General features: G+C 38.6%; 3 protein-coding genes across 4 annotated transcripts; 1 reads left to right on the plus strand and 2 right to left on the minus strand.

Moving 5' to 3' along the window:
• Positions 1-2,325: 2,325 nt before the first annotated feature.
• Positions 2,326-3,633, minus strand: LOC111777694 (uncharacterized). The gene is made up of 2 exons (XM_023657413.2): positions 3,474-3,633; positions 2,326-2,806 (listed from the first exon to the last, which is right to left on the minus strand). Exons 1-2 carry the CDS (start codon positions 3,586-3,588, stop codon positions 2,499-2,501), a joined length of 423 nt encoding a protein of 140 aa, XP_023513181.2. The 5' UTR covers positions 3,589-3,633; the 3' UTR covers positions 2,326-2,498.
• Positions 3,634-4,814: 1,181 nt separating this feature from the next.
• Positions 4,815-6,297, minus strand: LOC111777853 (eukaryotic translation initiation factor 1A). Of its 2 annotated transcripts, none has more exons than XM_023657578.2 (2): positions 6,166-6,297; positions 4,815-5,462 (listed from the first exon to the last, which is right to left on the minus strand). In XM_023657578.2, exon 2 carries the CDS (start codon positions 5,449-5,451, stop codon positions 5,014-5,016), a length of 438 nt encoding a protein of 145 aa, XP_023513346.1. In that variant the 5' UTR covers positions 5,452-5,462; positions 6,166-6,297; the 3' UTR covers positions 4,815-5,013. The 2 variants fall into 2 exon arrangements, with proteins under 2 accessions (XP_023513346.1, XP_023513347.1); XM_023657579.2 differs by having other exon boundaries at positions 4,815-5,456; positions 6,166-6,269.
• A 2,662-nt stretch (positions 6,298-8,959) lies between these two features.
• On the plus strand, positions 8,960-12,752 carry LOC111777183 (putative BPI/LBP family protein At1g04970). The gene is given in 7 exon segments (XM_023656650.2): positions 8,960-9,472; positions 9,575-9,714; positions 10,398-10,764; positions 11,698-11,946; positions 12,031-12,156; positions 12,266-12,447; positions 12,449-12,752. Coding segments are annotated over 7 exon segments (1,488 nt in total). The 5' UTR covers positions 8,960-9,067; the 3' UTR covers positions 12,468-12,752.
• Positions 12,753-12,825: the final 73 nt, after the last annotated feature.

A 12,825-nucleotide genomic window follows, 5' to 3' on the forward strand; every position in this document is an offset into this window, starting at 1 on the left:
TTGTGTGTCTGGATTCATATACCCCAAATAAAATAAAACAAAAACAATATAGAATAATAACATTACCATATACAATTTTCCATACATCATTAAATATTCTTCAAAATTACAAAATTATCCATTTTTGCCAAATAATAATAATAATAATTTTAAGGGTATTAAATATTTTTTGAAAAATAGTAAAATATCAGTTAATTTATACATTTTGCATAAATTACTCTTTAATTAGTATAATCTAGATGACATTTAGGGTAACATCCATATTTAATCTAATAATTGAAAAACACATACAATGGAGAAAGAAATATAAATATTATATAATATATATATATATATATACACACACACGAGGGTGTTGTTGTAATTGAGGATTCAAAGTCTTCATCCGATTCCCCATATAAATGTTATATTAATATACACTAATAAATACAACCCTAACTTTTATTGCTAATTAATAATCATAATAAAAAAATATTAAATTCTATTTTTTTTTTTTATATTTATGATTTTAAATGATATTTAAAAGCTCTAACATATATATAAATTTATTTTCTTCCTACTACTACTACATAATAATAATAATAAAAAAAGATTGTTTTTTTTTTTTTATAGGAGAAAAAGAAATGGTTGAAAGTCAAGAAAGTCCTCGGGCGCAACGCATGGCGTGTAATTTTGGACCTAAACCTTCCCTCCCAACACGCACTGCAATGTCCAATGTCCTCATTAATTTGCATGACCCATTACTCAATTTTTTTGCCTTTTTATAATAACACTAATACAAAAAAAAAAAAAAAAAAAAAAAAAAAAAAAAAAAAAAAAAAACTCCTAGTGACTTTGATCAAATTAGCTTCTTCTGACCATCCATAGGAAGAAGTTTCACTAATACTCATAAAATGTTTGGTTAACAACAAAACTAAGATGTGTATATAGAAGAGAAGTATGATGAAATGAAGAGGAAATGGAAGTGAAAAGAAATGCCTGGCCTTCCCATGTACGCCGCCGCTGTGAGAGAGTAGGTCAACAGTGTTGATGTGGGAGGAAGAAGTCTTCAAATGGTTGCCTGAAGGAACGCTTCCTTTTGCTCTTCATATTCTCAAGAAGAAGAGGAGGAGGAGGAGGAGGAGGAGGAGGAGGAGGAGGAGGAGGAGGAGGGTTTGGTGTTGGTGGGGTTTTGAAAGGGAGGTAGCATAGTTAAAATGGTTGTGTGTTGAGGTTATATTATAAAATTTGGGCCAAAAACAAAGGCGGGGAGAGGGTAGGAGAGGCCTTTTTGTTGCACGCCTTGGGGCTGCTCACCTTGTCTTTCTCCTTCCTCACAACAACAAACAAACAAACAAACAAATAAATGCCTATTTTCTTGTGTAATAATAAATGAGAAATGGGGACATTTTAGACACCAAAGATCTAACCATGCTGGTCTATTTAGCTAACACAACATTGACTAAATCACATGTCTCCTCACCCAATTTCAGGCTCATGCTTTTATTCCAAGATTCCCAGTAGGCTCATGCTTTCTTTCTCATTTTCGAATTATTTTGTTTTGTAACTATGTAACATCCCAAGCACACACCTAGTACATATTGTTTTTAAAACAATCTGCTAAGGACAGGTTTTCACACCCTTTTAAAAAATGTTTTGTTCTCCTCTCCAACTGATGTGAGGTCTTTCAATCCACCCCCTTTCAGGCCTTATCGTCCTCGCTAACACTCGTTCCTCTCTCCAATCAATGTGAGATCTCACAATTCACTCCCTTTCGGGACTCAGTGTGCCACTTACTGGCACACCACCCGGTGTTTGACTCTGATATCATTTGTAACTCAACCTCAAATTATATGGTCCTTAACTCTAATATCATTTGTAAAATCTTAAATCCACCGCTAACCGATATTGTCTTTTTGTACTCAGTTGGTATCAAAGGTAGGGAGATTAGAGATTCAACTCCCTACATGATATGACTAATAGAGGAAGGTTATAGTCTAAAATCTCGAGAGAGTAACGAGTGCCAGCGAAAACACTAGGCTCCAAATAGAGGTAGATTGTGAGATCCTACCTTTGTTGGATAGGGGAACAAAACATTTTTTTTATAATGGCATGAAAACCTCACTCTAGCCGACTCCCTTTAAAAATTCGGAGGGAAAACCCGAAAGAAATAATACAATATTTACTAGCAGTGAGTTTAATTGAATATATATATTCGATGAAATTTTTATTTCGCGTGAGTTATCTTTAAAAAAAAAATTGAATAAATTGGATAATACCGTTCGTAATAGTTTGGTGCTCTCGTTTGTAACGGTTTAAACCCACTTCTAGTAGAAATTGTGAAGGTAAAACAAAAGACATAATATATATATTTCACATGTAAGAGTAGCGTAGTAGTGAAGGGAACTAACCCTTCTATTGTAGGGCACTATGACCCTTCATTCTTAATTATTTATTCATTTTCCTTCCCTCCTACCTTATTCTTTGTACCACCACACTTACACACACACACACACTAATCACTTCCCACCTCCACCGCGGCCCCATCCACCTCCACCTCCACCACCGCCCCATCCGCCTCTATGTCCGCCTCCATGTCCGCCTCCATGTCCGCCTCCACCTCGCCATCCGCCGTGGCCTCCCCATCTATGTGCGGCTGCTTCCACTTCTGCACGCTCCTGTTGCGCCTCTCCGTTGGTGTTGGCATTGGTATTGGCTTGCGCTTCTGCAGCGCTTCCGCAGCATTTCACGCAGTGATACTTATACCATTTGCAGCATCCGTGGTAGCAGTGTAGCTTCGACTCTTCCACGGTATTTGCATTTGCTCCTACATTAATTCATTCGGTTAAACGAACACTACTCTCCACAATGGTATGATATTGTCCACTTCGAGCATAAGCTCTAGTGACTTTGCTTTGGGCTTCCCAAAAGGCTTCATAATAATAGAAATAATATTCTTTTTTTTATAAACTCATGATTATTCCCTAAATTAGGGAGGTAAGACTTTCATCATCCAACACCTCCCATCGAACAAACTCTCCTTAATTAAGGCTCGACTCCTTTGGAATCTTAGTCATTTTTTACTGACTTCGTACCTTCGAGATGCTTGACTCCTTTTTTTTTAAGGAGTGTGAGTCAAACTTCGTACTTTTGAAGAGGCTCGATCCTTTTTCTTGTTGGAGTTGTTCGACATTTGAAGATTTACCAATCTATTGTCACGACTAAGTTTAGGGCATGACTCTCTACCATATTAAACGAACACGAGTCTCCACAATGGTATGATATTGTCTACCTTGAGCATAAGCTCTCATGGGTTTGCTTTCGGCTTCCTCAAAAGGACTCGTACCCATAGAAAAAGTATTCTTTATTTATAAACTCCTGATCATTCCATAAATTAATGGAGATGGGACTATCATCCTCCAACACATTCACAACCCAACAACTATAAAGATTTAAATTTTTTTGATCATTATTGGTGCAATTAATTACAATACCTTCAGCTTTGTCAGGCTGATGCTGGCTTCCTTCGGACACTGCCGACGCAGAAACAGAGATAGAGACCAACAAGAACAGCAACAGACACGCAACCGCAACAGCTTTGGACTTCATTGTATTCTTCAGTTCCGGAAAGAAAAAGAAAAGATGGTGTAATCTTGGAACAAGATGGGGATGTATTTATATGGTGGGGGACAGGGATGGATATGTTATGAATGTTTTGGTTGATTGGAGTGCCTTCGGTCAAAGGCTTATCGGCTTTCGTTTGATTACAAGAACCTGGGCTATGGCCAGAGGGTTAGACCTACGTGTATGGGTTTGGGCTATGTCTGGGGTTCATTTACTGCCAAATGGCAAATCAAAGCTGCCTTGTTTTGCCAAGTGTTTCTTCTTTTTTTTTTTTTTTTTTTTTTTTTTTCTTTCTGTTTTGGTTTGACAAGTTTGACTCGGAACTTCCTGCGTTTCTTTTCCTTCGTGTTGTGCCTGCAAATGCCCACTACACCATCAAATTTGACTTTTCCTTAATATTTTTTAGGAGTAAAGAAAGGTTTCATTTTCCCGGAGATTTCACAATCTACTCCCCTTCCCTAGTTGATATTCGTTTCACAATTCACTCCCTTTGGACTCAGTATACTCCTATGAGATTTCATAATCCACTCTCTTCCACCCCAGCATATTCACTGGCACTTGTTCCATTCTCCAAACGATGTGAAACGCCCCAATTTACCTCCTTTGAGATCCAGTGTCCTTGCTGGCACACCACCTCATGTCCACCTTTTCGAGACTCAACCTTCTTGCTGCCACATCGCCCGATAACTTGGCTCTAATACCATTTGTAACGATTTAAGTCCATGCTGCCACATCGTCTGGTAACCCGACTCTAATACCATTTGTAATGACCCAAGTAGCTAGTAAATATTATCCTTTTTACGCTATTCCTTTCAAGATTCTCCTCAAACATCACACTTTTAGAATAATCTCCGGATTTACAAACCTTTAAGTTCTAAAGTACAAAATAATAAAAGTACAAAATTAAATGATTTATAAAATTTATTTGATTCGAGTTAGATTCAAAATTTTGTCAATTTACACCCCTATCCACTTTTCTTCCTATTAAAGAAACACATCCAATTGTCCCTAAAATTCTACAATGCTTATTGATGTTGGCTTTTCCTACTTTAAATATTAAGACTTTCATACTACGATGTGAAGTTTTTTATATTAATTTTCATAGTGATACAAATTAATTAATTTTTTTAAAAAAATTAAATTAATAAACCAATAAAAGGCGAGAAGGTATAAAATCTCGAAATAACCAATGAAAACTAAAGCTGAAAATCTAAACCCAAAAGCTAAAAATGCCATAAATATTATTTTTTCCAACCAGCCATAGATGTTTATAGTCTCTAATTATAAAAGGGAAGGGTACAAAAATCTTTAAACTCAAAATTTATGCACATTTTTTAATCTAAGACTGACGAAATAGCTCACCCCTCCAACCATGGGGGTTACGAAACATCTATAATAATCACTCGAACCCTAAATCTTATCAATATCTTCATCCTCAAACTCCAGATAATCATCAACCCCACCATCATCCTCGTCGTCGATACCGCCGGCGATACCCTCGTTGAGGCGGGTGTTCTCAGGAAGCTCTCCATATGCCTTCAACAGCCTTGCTTCATCAGGCATGTACTTGAGGATAACATCAGCTTTATCATCCTGATAGTCGCGAAGACCAACGAGTATTATATCACCAGCTGCAATCCAGACCTTCTTGTGCATCTTCCCTCGGATATGGCAAAGACGCTTCGACCCGTCGATGCACATTGCCTCACACCGACCGTTCCCCAACATTCTGAGAACTTGTGCATACTCCTGACCATCTTCCTTGAACACAAGCTCGCGCTTCTCATCATCTGCTTCGTTCTTTCCTCTCTTCCTGTTCTTTCCTCCCTTTCCCTTGTTCTTTGGCATGTTTGCTGTTTCTAACCGTCATACATAGAAGTGCAAATATCAGCAATTGTGATACCAATAACATAAAAGATCCTCGCACAATTCAAACCTTGCGCACTAAATATAATCAAGTTATACAAATAATAATCTCACGCATTCATCTTGCTGCTAGTTATACAGAGCATGAAAAATACAAACAATGATCACTTGACAGTTGCAGCAGCAATTATAAATGTTAATATTGGCCACTTATTCCCATAAGCCCTAATAAAAAAAATTGAAGTCAACCCTCAAGCGCCCACCACAAGTGAACCAAAGATATGATGAAAAAAAAACGAAGAACGTAGTATAAAACCATTCAATAGCTAAAAGAATTGAACCACAAAATCATTATCCTTCCTAGAATCAGAGCGAGTAAAAACGACGCAACTGGAATCGTAAACGAGTTCATCGATAAACAAAATAGAAAACCTAGAAACTAAAATCAACGATCTCTATCTAATAGAAAGCACGAATCCTTTTCAATCGCATTAGAAAGGAGTACACATAACGCATCAGCTTATCATATAATCCCCTCGGAAACAGTCATCGTAACAACTTAACACATCCAGCAAATTCAATACAAAAATTAAACAGCCACACAACATTGAAACAAATATCGACCACAAAGCTGATGATAACCTTAACAAATATAAGAAATCAAGAAAAATAGCTCCAAATACAATATATGCCCACCTTTACCAAAGAAGAGAAGGCGAAGGCGAAGCAGAGGCAGGAGCAGAAGCTTGTGGAAATCAAGGCGAACACGCAAGAACGAGAGCCCTAGGATGCGCTTTTCGTTATTTATAGGGAGAAGGTTAGAGTCGGTGCCCCGAATCAAACCGAAAAGTCTTGGGCCGGTGAACTGTCACAACTCAGGCCCAGCCCAGCATCAAAACAATGGATAAATTTACATGTATACCCTAATTGCTACTCGTATTATCAAAAATGCCCTTGAAATAACAAATTGATATTTAATTTTAAATTTCAAATAATTCCAACACTAATTATAATAATAGTTTAGATTAGAATTTTTTTTTTTTTTTTAAAAAAACTCCGATCTTTCGATTTTATCAATCGTCTTATCTCATTTATAAAAAAAAATTATTTTTCCGAACAAAATATTTACATATCCTAATGTCATTTTAAATCGGACCAAACAACTTTAATTAATATTCATAAAGAAACATGATCATGTTCAACATCTTCGATTATAAATATATATTTTTTAAAAGGGGAGAATATAGAGTATTTTGAAGTTTAATATAATGAATGGAATCAAACATTTCGTGTCGTCGCCTACAACTTGTTCTATATTGTTCTTATGATGTAAAGATGGTTACGATGGAATCTGTCCATCTGGGACGGAGGACTCGTAGTATCTCTCTAGATCTGGCAAAAGCGAACGACCTCCTAACGTAATTCGAATGGGGGCGAACATTGAAAAGCACTCAAACTTCAATAATCATTCATTCATATTTCATTCTGGTTTTCCAGATTTTTGCACAGAACAGAACAGAAGAGAAGAGAAGAAAGCATTCGACTCTTACATTATTCAGTTTTCATTATACCATATATTGCGTGGGAAGTTCATCATTTCTTCCCACTCTTCTTCAGCCCAGCACCTCCAAAGGCCCCCTTCTGTTGGGCCTTCGCTTTCAGCTCTCTCAGCGCCTGTAATTCCATTAAACAACTCTCAAGTTTATATAGCTACCCATGGCACAGTTTCATGTTCAAACTTCAAGCTGTCTCACCTTTTCCTCGTCCTTCTTCTTTTGCTTATTCGCCAGATCAACCTGTTCATCACAAAATCCACTCAGTTTCATATTCCAATGCTTACTTACCTCACTACTAAACACATCTTTTCATCATTTTGTTTCAAAATTATAGACATCCCTGATAACAACATGGCTATCCTCGTAGACTTGAAGGTTCTTGGTATCGAGGGCCTGGTTCACACAGATGTGCTCGAGAGTCGACTACATAACTTACCCAATTGGCAGCCCATAGTTGCCTTCTTTCGACTCGAAATGAGATGCATCTTCTACAAAGGAGCATGGACTTTGTTTCTCATCTCTATCAAACTACAACCCATGCTTTTCTTTAGCCCTCTATCCATAATGAGAGCTCTTAGCCTTGTGATTCCTTCTCATATACCTCCTTGTGTGTACATGTTCGATAGAATCACGTAGTTCCCGCCATCATAAAGTTCAAAGTTAGATAGCTATTCTAATGCTAACCCACTCATCTCCACATTGCAACACGAGTGAAGCAGGCAACTACACAACATCTAGCTCGCTCTCATTTGAAATACGTCGTATAAGGTAATCACTTGCTATTGATATGAAATACGTCTATTGAGAATACACGGGCAAAAGTGGAATGAGACCCGACGTACAAAGACCAAAATGATATTTCAGAAAGAAAATAGACATGCAGCATAGATCCATAACGTAACAAAATCAAAGCATACCTCATCATATTCTTTCTTGTCAACCTTGGGTTGCTTCAAAGGCTTTGCTTTCCCTCCTATAAAGACATACATACCACACAATTGACTCTCCATGTCACAATTTAAATCAGTTGTCGTCGAATCCGACCTATGATCCTATCCTATACAAGATGAAAATGAAATAGAAAGCTCAAATCGTCCATAACCTTAAGGAAATAGACAGTACCTTGCTTGGACGACATGGCGGAAAGATAAGGTTTGGCCTGAATCGAATAGCACAAAGAAGGAACGCCCGTGGGCGGCAATCAACGGCTCGCAAAGTATCACAACCGGCAACTATTATAGAGACATAAAGCATTGCACGAGTTAGGAATTCGCAAATTCTAAACATCCATGCTCATATAACACGCCTTCGAAACATTAGATTTTTGTTGGGTGACTGATTTTAAAAGAACAAAAAGAACTCACTGATTATCATAAAAGATCAATCGATACAAGAGATGAAATCTATAATCTAAAATCAACGATCTCAGCTGATCGAAAACATGATACTTATCAATCGCAGAGAAGAGTACACCCAACGCATCAACGTATCACATAACCCCAACCCCAGAAACAATTATCAGAAAAAACGCTTGAGTTTCGAGAAAATCCGAGTAAGAACAGGACCAGCCGCACAACACAAATCAGAAAATCTGAACAAAAATACTGAGTAATTGGATTACCTTTAGCAAAGAAGAGAATGAGAAGCAGAAGCCGGTGGAAATCAAGGCAAAACCGGACGAATGGCAGCCCTAGGTTGCGTTTTTGTATACGGAGATGCCCGAATCCAACCCGAAAGGTATTGGGTCGGTCAACAAAATTGCTGTTCTTGTCAAGTTATCAAACTCAGGCCCAATCCAGCAACAAAACAATAATATATAAATAGGTCGAATCAATAAAAATACCCTCAAAATTTATATTTTGTCTAAAAGAAAGTTGACCCTTCAGTAATTCCTGAAGTTGTGATATTATATCAGACAATCGCCGTCACGGTGAGCAATAGCGACAAGTTTCCATTCTGCTCTCGTTGGCTGTTCATCTGATTTTCTGGTTTGCCAATTGATTTCTTACTTCCCCTCCAGCTTCCCCGTCCTCGAACTCTCCATGTCTCCAATACTTTTCTTGCTTCTCTTGGTGTCTTCGCTCATCCCGGGATATGCTCATCCTTCACCGACCCAATCCTTCATGTCTGCGATCATATCCCAAAAGGGTATTGATTTCCTCAAAGACTTGCTCATAGACAAGGCAATTTCTTCTGTGATTCCGATTAATTTGCCTGAATCCGAAAAAACAGTCAAAATCCCATTTGTTGGAAACGTTCTTATGAGGCTATCCAACACTACCATATACCGAGTTGATGTTCCTTCCTCGGATATCAAACCAGGTGAGTCGGGTGTTTCTATTATTGCTTCAGGAACTACCTGTGACTTAAGCATGGATTGGCTTTATTCCTATAGTACTTGGCTTGTTCCAGCAGAGATTTCTGACAAAGGACGTGCTTCTGTTCAGGTATATGTCTCTTTGGTTTTGAATGATGTCAGTATGAAGTTCATCTACATCTGTCTGTTTATTCATTAATTAGTTGATGAGATAAAATTACACTCGAAACAGGTCGATGGCATGGAAGTTCGACTGAATTTAGGATTGGAGCTTCAAGAAGAAACTCTTAAACTATTTCTTCTGGAATGCGGTTGTTCTGTCCAAGATATGTCTATAAAGTTGGATGGAGGAGCATCTTGGCTTTATCAAGGGTATGTAACTCTTTCATGATTTTAGAGGAACCCATCAAGGGTATGTAACTCTTGTTCTGGGAATTTTGAGTTTGTCAGTATTGTGTTCTAATTGTTCTTCATTTTCCTCATGATCAATTGTTTATACCGCTAGCATTTCATTGTCTTCTGCCCAAAAGCATGATCTTATTCTCATGATCCTCTCTCCATTTAAGTTACCTTAGCCTTGTCTTTCAGCAAGGTTGATCCAGACATGTTAGCTATGATGACAATCTGCTGTATGAATAGCCATACAGATGCATTTACATGGCTTTTAAGATGGAATCGTTAGTCGTTTCTTTCTGACAAATGATTAATAGTAAGGTTGTAATGGCCCAAGCTCACTGATAGGGGATATTGTTCTCTTTAGGCTTTCCCTTGAGGTTTTTAAAACGCGCCTACTAGGGAGAGGTTTCCACACCCTTATAAAGAATGTTTCATTCTCCTCCTCAACCAATGTAGGATCTCACAGTCTACTTTCCTTTGGGGCCAAGCGTCCTTGCTGGCACTCGTTTCCTTGTCCAATTGATGTGAGACCCCTCAATCTAACCCCTTCGGGGCCTAGCATCCTTACTTCAGTGTCAGATTATAGGATAACAACGCCTTTGAATACGACCTGCACTTTTTTCCTGCTTGTTCTTATCTTCTATTGTGTTATATAATAGGCTGGTTGATGCATTCGAAGAACAGATAAGTTCTGCTGTTGAAAAGGCGATTTGTAAGAAACTAGGAGAAGGAATCTTGAAGGTTGATTCGTTTTTGCAAACACTTCCTAAGGAAGTCAAAGTGGACGATAATGCTTCTTTTGATACTACTTTTGCGGGAGAACCCTTGCTTAGCAACTCCTCCTTTGGTTTAAAGATCAACGGGCTGTTTAGGGCGGGAGAGAAGCTACCAATGCCTGAGTATCACTTTCAAAATTCACCTTCACCTTCACCTTCACCTTCACCTTCCTGTAAAGATCCTTCTAAAATGTTTGGATTAACACTAGATGAAGCAGTCTTTAACTCTGCCTTGGCCCTATACTACAATGTAAGTTCAAATTTTATTATGTGTATTTTGTCTTTTTACTCCCTTGATATTGTCCTCTTTGAGCTTTCTCTTTTAGGTTTCTCCTTAAAGCTTTTAGAATACATCTACTAGGTAGAGGTTTCCACACCCTTATAAGCAATGCTTCGTTCTCCTCTCCAACTGACCTATGTGGGATCTCACAATCCATCCCCCTTGGGGGCCCAACATCCTCGCTGGCACACTACTCGGTGTCTGGCTCTGATACCATCTGTAATGGCCCAATCCCACTGCTAGCAAATATTGTCCTATTTGGGCTTTTTCTTTTGGGTTTCCCCTCAAGGTTTTTAGAACGCATCTACTAGAGAGAAGTTTTTGCACCTTTATAAGGAAGGCTTCGTTCTCCTCTCCAATTGACCTATGTGAGATCTCACAATCCACCTCCCTTGGAGACCCAACATCCTCGCTAGCACACTACTTGGTGTCTGGCTCTGATACCATTTGTAATGGCCCTATCCCACCACCAGCAAATATTGTTCTATTTGGACTTTTTCTTTTAGGTTTTCCCTCAAGGTTTTTAGAACGCGTCTACTAGGGAGAAGTTTTCACACCCTTATAAGGAATGCTTCGTTCTCCTCTCCAACTGATTGATGTGGGATCTCACAATCCACCCCCTTTGGGGGCCAGCGTCCTTGCTGGCACACCGTTCGGTGCCTTGGCTTTGATACCATTTGTAATGACCCAATTCCACCGCTAGCCGATATTGTCCTCTTTGGGGTTTCCATTTTGGGCTTCCTCTCAAGGTTTTTAGGAAACGTCTACTTGGGAGAAGTTTTCGCACCCTTATAAGGAATGCTTCGTTCTCCTTTCCAACCGATGTGGGATCTACAATGGTATTACTTGGCTACACCTACCATCTGGTTGTTTTCTCCAACCAAAATCTTCGTTCATGTGCAGGCAGACTTTATGCAGTGGAGTTTGAAGGAAGTGCCCAACCAGCCGCTTCTAAATACTGCTGGATGGAGATTTCTTGTTCCCCAACTGTACAAGAAATATCCTAGTGCTGACATGAGCTTCAATATCACTTTACCTTCTCCACCAGTCATAAGGATTTCAGAGCACCCGATTTTTGCAACCGTGAACGTAGACCTGATAGTTGACGTAGTAGAAGCTGGTGAACTAATTCCAGTTGCGTGCATCTCATTGGTAAGTTTACTGCTTCAGAACTGGAAAACCATGATATGAATGCATCATCAAGATTCAACCTTCTTCCACTTCTTTGCATTTCAGTTGGTTCATGCCTCCAGTACAGCTAAAATCTCAGGGAACAACCTAGTGGGCAGCATCGATTTGAACGATTTTGAGATGTCGTTGAAGTGGAGCAATATTGGCAATCTGCATATGGACCTAATTCAGGTAGATTACTATTCTATTTATCCTTCTGAATGAAGAACATTCTAAAAAGAAAGTTGTTCTGTGTCTATTTCAAGTCGATTTATTATCCCTCAACGTTGCAAATTTGCAGCCCGTCGTGCAAACTCTGGTTGATACTACGTTGTTGCCAAATGCAAACTCGTATTTCAGGAAGGGTTTCCCACTGCCCATCAAACATGGTTTCATGTTTCAAAACGCTGAACTAATCAGCTCAAATTCGAGAATTATGGTGTGCAGCGACGTTTTATGGACAGAGGGACGTAGTCCTGATCATCCACAACTTGTTTAGGTAGAAGACGTGATAGTCCTCTAATTTTCTGCAAAATTCAGGCAAGGAAGAACGCTCTCTAAATCTATACAGGGCTTTTTGATGGGTGAGGTTCCAAGCCACCCCTTAAACCGCTTCTTATGGATTTCTTTATGTACATGTAAATTATGTAAATGCTAACGTTTCTATTATATTAATGGTTCAAGGAGGAATTAGGTGCCTCCTCCTCCTTTTTGAATGTTGTTTGAACCATGTAATTTCTCCCTGCGGGGTACGACCATCGATAAAGACCATTTATCTGATTTTTCAATGTAAGTGGGATGTAAATCCAAAATTTATCGGTGTGAGATCCTATATCAATTGGAAAGGAGAATGAATAATTT

This window comes from Cucurbita pepo, chromosome 16, assembly GCF_057944985.1.
Source record: "Cucurbita pepo subsp. pepo isolate OVF chromosome 16, ASM5794498v1, whole genome shotgun sequence".
NCBI classification, from domain to species: domain Eukaryota; kingdom Viridiplantae; phylum Streptophyta; class Magnoliopsida; order Cucurbitales; family Cucurbitaceae; genus Cucurbita; species Cucurbita pepo.

Coding starts and splice junctions, on each gene's coding strand:
- LOC111777694 (XM_023657413.2), bottom strand. CDS start 3,588: ATGAAGTCCAAAGCTGTTGCGGTTGCGTGTCTGTTGCTGTTCTTGTTG. Junction 2,807..3,473: donor TCAGCCTGACAAAGCTGAAG/GTATTGTAATTA, acceptor GAATTAATGTAG/GAGCAAATGCAAATACCGTG.
- LOC111777853 (XM_023657578.2), bottom strand. CDS start 5,451: ATGCCAAAGAACAAGGGAAAGGGAGGAAAGAACAGGAAGAGAGGAAAG.